We start from the raw sequence: 6083 nt of genomic DNA on the forward strand, positions 1-6083 counted from the left end.
GATTGGGGGGAAAAAACAAAAAGACTTCTGACCCACTAATACATAATTCATTATGTCCACAAACAATAACTCAGAAAAATGTCCCAGCGAGGTCCCGCGCAAACACAACCTATTGTTAAAAAACAAGCGTTTCCTTTGATTGTTCTGAAAATAAGGAGAAGAGCTTCAGGGCTTTACTGGAAATGCTTGTGCATATGCAGCATGTGGTATAAACCCAGGCTCCCAATGATTACTGCACTCTGTTTACTAAATAAAGCTGACGGTTTTGTTCTGGGGTTAAACAAGATGACGCGTGTACACATGTTGCTGTAGTATCATTAGTGACACTGCATACATTTCCCAAAGTTAAAAGAACATTTTAAAAACCAAATTAAATTATGATAATAATAATAATAATTCATTATCAAAGTGACAGTGGAATATTTTGCAGTTACAACTTTAGGTGACACATCTTAAAGACTCAAAGACTCAAAGAAAGAAAGTTAATCTCCTAATAGGAAACATTGTCCTTTTTACAAAGCATTTTTGCAAAGTGCTATCATTTGGGTAATGTTTTTCTACTTCCCTGGGTTGCAGGCTAAGATGAAGTGAATGATCTTTGGTGTCTATTATAAAGCATCCATATACAGTACTTGTATGTGCACATATACATGCACACACTCACATTATGGTCTATTATTATAGTGACACTACTCCAGAGAGCTGCTTTTGCGGCACAGCTGATTTGCTGATGTCAGCAGCTGTCGGTTGCATTTTCGTTTTCCAGTCAACAGTGTGTAAAAGAATGGATTCACACAAGAGTTTCCGTAAGTCAGACCTGTGAGGATACGATTCACTGTCACCTGTGTGCCCACTGGGACTGTCCGCAGCATGTCAGGCTTGTAGAGAGGCAGCAGCTGCCAGATCCAGAAGGGAAGAAAGCAGGCCCAAAAGGCCAGGACAATCCCCAGGATGAGGAGCAGGACTTTGGGTTTGGGAGCACGAGGAGGACAAGCATTGTTGTTGTCAGTGGCCCAGGCTGGTCGTGTCTGTGACACCCAGTAAAGGCGACCCAGTGTTGCATAAAGTGCTCCAATGGCCAGCCCGGGACCGAGAATGCTAGTGCAGAAAAGCACACTCAGATAGGCTTTGGAGCTCTCCTCATCCCATGCTGGGACGCACAGCTGGCCCTCCTGGTCATCCCCATCTTCTAGGTGCAGTGTGATCATCATGGGCAGGCTGAGAGCCACCGCTAGCCCCCAGGCGAGGCCTACACGCAGCAACTTGGAGGAGTTGGAGGATGAAGTGTGTAGTGGGTCAGCAACAGCCCTGTAACGGTCCAAACTCATGGCGGTGAGAGTAAAGATGGAGGCGTGCATGGTGAGGAGATCCAGGCTCAGCAGGAGGCGGCATCCAAGCTCGCCAAAGGCCCAGCCAGATGCCAGGCTGTCATACACGATGAAAGGTGCGGTGAAAAGGTACAACAGGTCAGCTAGAGCAAGACTCAGCACCTGGAGGTGAAGAGAGGAGGAGGAGGTAGAGGAGGTAGAGGAGGTAGGAGAGCTGGAGTTGGCAAGGCATGATGGTAAAAGGAGTCTTGTCAGGCAGCAGGCTGGTAATGCTCCACATCTTCTCCTGCTTCTTCTCCTGCGCCTCAGAAGGAGGACCAAAGTGTAGAGGTTTCCTGTGATGCCCAGCAAGGAGAGGAGAGAGAGGAAGGAGCAGAAGAGAACTGTGGATGCCAAACTGGGTGATGGAGAGATGGAAGGAGAGGAGGAAGGCACAGAGAAATTGGAGATAAAAGGGGAGGTGTAGGTAGAGGGTGGTGGCAAAGAGCCTGAAAGGTCCATAGTGTGATGTTTTTTGTTTTGTTTTTTAAAAAGGAGAAAAAAGCTTTAGAAGGAATAAAGTCAGTGAAATATCAGCTGAGTAAAAACGCAGTTCTAGCAGAGGCAGAAGGGGAATGGATGGGGTCAGGGAAAAAGAAACAGGTGGAGAGGAGAGCAAAACAGTATCTGTTAGATTTTTCAGTATATTATATATATATCCTCTTATTTTTACTCTCTGGTCACTCTCTGGTTTTAGGAGATTTTATTTTCTCTATGTGTGTTAAGAAAAACATAGCTTGTATTTGGATTTTTGAGGGTGCCTCAGTTTGATTTATGCATATTTAAATCATAACAACCAATAAATAAAGTCATATAAACATGCAGAAATGAAAGTGTCAGCTAAAGCAGAACCCTCTCTGGTTGGCACTGATTTTATAGTTTTATACACTGTTAGAAAAAACATCTTAAAAAAAACAGTAATATTCCAGCAGCTGGGGCGCCAAAATAATACCGTAAAATAACAGAAAATAACTTACTCATAAAAATACGGTTATTTCCAGTAATGAAAATGCAGTTTTACAATTCCCCTCTGGCCATCAACAGTAGGTGAAGTGTCTTGCCCAAGGACACAATGACCGAGAGTGTCCGAGCTGGGGCTTGAACCGGCAACCTTCTGATTACAAGGCGAACTGCCAACTCTTGAGCCACAATCGCCCTAAGCTGAGTGATACTGTTGTGGTTTTAGTAAAATAATTGGATTTTCAGAGCAGGAGGTCTCCAAATGAAGACAATGAATCTAGACTGAAACCTCTCGTTCTTTGTCAAGGTCAGCAGTTGGTCAATAATTTAGAGACGGCTTAAATCAGCAGACTCAGCTCTAAATGATTGCATCTTTTCTTTAAATTGTGTGTTATGAATATGGAATACGTACTCATTTTATTTTCAAGGACAGAAATACATTATCAGACAATTCAAAACTATGAGCTGGTTTGACTGGCGATTTTCTGGAGCAACGTAATCAGCAGTGACATCAAAGCAGACGTGGGGAGCCTGACAGAAACGGGCTGCGTGATTCGCGGTGACCCGGGCGGCACCGGGGTTAAGAGCTACTGTTGAACTCTGGAGGAGCGGCTGAACCCCTGCGGTGCTGCGTGGCTCCACAGGTTACTTGCTCCCTTTAAATAACAGCGATATTAATGACAGGGCCTCACAGATCAGGAAATTTTCCAAAATTTTAAATGCTTTAATTCTCAATTTACCCACAAATTTACCCACAAACAAAATAATTCAAACAATGTGGTTTCAGTGTGTTTAAAGACTGCACTGTCAGCATTTAATTTATGGCACTTAAAATATTTAATCAAGGCCTCAAAGAAAACTTTGAGGAGCCCCGAATTTGGGGAAAAACACCATGTAGTAACTATTTTTTAAAAATAAATAAATAAGGCTACTGTATGTCATTTCTCTAAAGCAAAAACTTTTTGGTTTCTGAAATGCTTTTGAAAGCAGACAAGCTGCCATCAGTATAGTATTAATCAGAATAATTACTGAGATTTCTTTTAGAAACTTACTTTAGATCAGTTTAGTCCCAGACACTGTAAAATAATATTCCTTTACTTGGTGAAAAAACTCAGTTCCCATTTTGAAAGCTCCCTCTTCTCATGTGTTGTCTTGAAATCCCCTCTGACCTCTTCAGCCATAAATTGAGGTTTTCGGCTGATTAAATGCAGTTATGTGGTGATAATCTTCATCCAAAGCCTGTGAGCTGATCTCCGCTGCCTGTCTCGCTGTCTGTCCACAGCTCAGCCACTGATGTGTCTGACCCAACTGAGTGTGTGTGAGTGGAAAAAAGGGGTGGGATGGGACACTAAGTGAAGGGAGGGGGTTACCCTACATACTGAATATTAATACAGAATTGTCCTCGTCCAGGGAGACCCCGCAGACTGAATTAGAAGTTTAATTTTTCCCTCATTAGAAGCATAACAATAAAAAAAATAGAGCAGTGATTTATTTTAATCACTCAGTAGTTAACAGTAAATAGTAATGCTTTCAAGAGCTCTGAATTATGACTGACGGTATCCTGTATCCTGAGTGTGCCTCCACTCAGCAGTGCTGAGTAAGGATGTAAGAATTTAAAACAAAGGTATTATTAGTGTCTATATTTTATAGCTGGGTTTGGGGGGGGGGGGTTACCGTAAATTTCATGAATCTCTAATAGTTTCAATACCTTTGAACCAAGCATAAATCTCACTGTGAACTCACTGAAAGGTCTTTCCATGAGAGTTAAGAGTCTGACCATAAATGGTGTCCTAACATCATATTTTGGGAAATAATCACATGGTCTGTAATTCACAGTTATAACAGCTGCTGCATAAAATTTAAAAACCTAACCTACCACTAAAGAGCCATGAAACCTGAATATTTAATATCATAAAGAAGCAGGTTTCTTTATGTTCAGGAAAACACTTTAGTAAGGACATTTATATAAAAAGGCAAAAAAAATGTAGGGAAAAAGCAAAACTGTAAAACGGATGCTAGTGTAAATGTTATTCCTGTTATTACTTCATTGGCCAACGTCTTTTCTGTATTTGTTTTATAAACCCTCGATAAAGAAAGTAATGTCAGGGGCACTCAAATCAAAATGCTTTCCTGTCCAGACATACACACAAAAAATGGACTCAACAAGCACCTAACACGACCTGCACTATTTTATAGGCCAAATGGTCTTCAACGTGGCTCGCTTTGTGAATAAATCTTGACTTCTGCTTCATACGTGGAAAATGTAATCATATATATAAAAAAGACCCTTAAAATTGAGTTAAAATTCTCTGTGGGAATTGCAGCGAGACAGACTGACACAGCAGTGGTATTTGTTGTCATTTTGTAACACACTGCAATAACTAATGCACTTCAACTTACACCCAAAGTCAATACCATACAGCTCGTGTTCCAACGTCTCACACCCCCACGAGGGATTTTTATGATGATTTGGTGTTTAAATTATAGAGGAAATTAATTACCCACTATACTTGCCCGTATCAACATTTTTCCATGTCAGAGCAAAGTTGAACTGGTGCAGACTCACTGAATAAACGGGTCTTTCAGAACTTATAGTTGCATGTTATCCACTGAGTTGTTTTTGGCTTGGCAGTTGTCGAGCCTACAGCTGTGGTTTGCCAGCTTCAAGAGGTTAAGCAGCTTGGTAGTGATTTAGTTGAGGCTGCCCAGTAAAATGTGTATGCTGTGTGGCTCGTGCTGGTGGAGGGGACTCCATGTTGGCTGCTTCATACATGTGAGGACATACATAAGATAGACAGAGACAGGCAGTAAAGACGAAAGGGGGAAGGGGGGGACATACCTATCCCCACGGGGTGTGAGGAATTTGAACAAATACCTGGCACAGACATGCCAAAATAGGGGATTGGGGGGAGAGGGCCATAGAGGTATGTGAAGACCAGGCTCCCTCATACAAGGAGATGGACAGGTATATAAGTTGAGTGGATAGAAATGAGTGTCAAAGTGGCAAGAAAGTTTTATTAAAGGGGCATCAGGTGGCCTGCTCGTATCAGATGTACAGCAGTGTAGAAAGTTGAGTTGAGTTGTCAGATGAGTATGAACAGTGAAACCAGGCGTTTGGGTGCAGATGTTAGTCATATTTAACATGGAGCAGGGAGAAGCAGACTGAGAGAGTCTGAGTGCTGCGCTGTTTATTTGTCTTTGTCAGAACACATGTCTGCCCAGACACATTATATAATTTCTAATTAAATTTACCTGAGTGTGTTTTTTCCTATACTTTGACCTAAAGATCTTGTATTTAGTCTCTTTAATATCGAGTATGCAGATAAGATCTAAAGCCCAGAGCTAACCTAACCCCTTTTTTTGTAACTAAAGCTGTATACAATGGGCAGAGCTATGCTGGTTTTGTATTGTGTAATTGTAGAAACATTTTCTTTTATATGTTAAAGAGTTAAATAATGACTGTTATTTTTTAAATCTGACTCTATAACTATAGATTAATTTATAAAGTGACTTTTTTCATTTAAATAAATTATATTTATCTGTTTGACAAGATCACATACAGTCTTTTGTTTGTTTTTGTCAATTAATCACCATATATAACATTAGCTTGTTTGATTGACAGTATTTGGTAAACTGTGATGGGAATGTTTTGACTAAAATGCTAAATCACTTGTAAAAGCTTGATGAAAATTATTTCTCTGCTCATACATTAATGTATTAAATGATTTAGCTCAATGTGATAACACTATCTTAATA

At 40.7% G+C, this 6083-nt stretch overlaps 1 protein-coding gene across 1 annotated transcript; it reads right to left on the bottom strand.

Annotated features, from left to right (window-relative positions):
- uts2r3 (urotensin-2 receptor 3) lies at positions 1 to 3613 on the bottom strand. Its single transcript, XM_026185001.1, has 2 exons — positions 3380 to 3613; positions 1 to 1922 (listed from the first exon to the last, which is right to left on the bottom strand). Exon 2 carries the CDS (start codon positions 1827 to 1829, stop codon positions 690 to 692), a length of 1140 nt encoding a protein of 379 aa, XP_026040786.1. The 5' UTR covers positions 1830 to 1922; positions 3380 to 3613; the 3' UTR covers positions 1 to 689.
- Positions 3614 to 6083: the final 2470 nt, after the last annotated feature.

Source organism: Astatotilapia calliptera, chromosome 11, assembly GCF_900246225.1.
Source record: "Astatotilapia calliptera chromosome 11, fAstCal1.2, whole genome shotgun sequence".
NCBI classification, from domain to species: Eukaryota; Metazoa; Chordata; class Actinopteri; order Cichliformes; family Cichlidae; genus Astatotilapia; species Astatotilapia calliptera.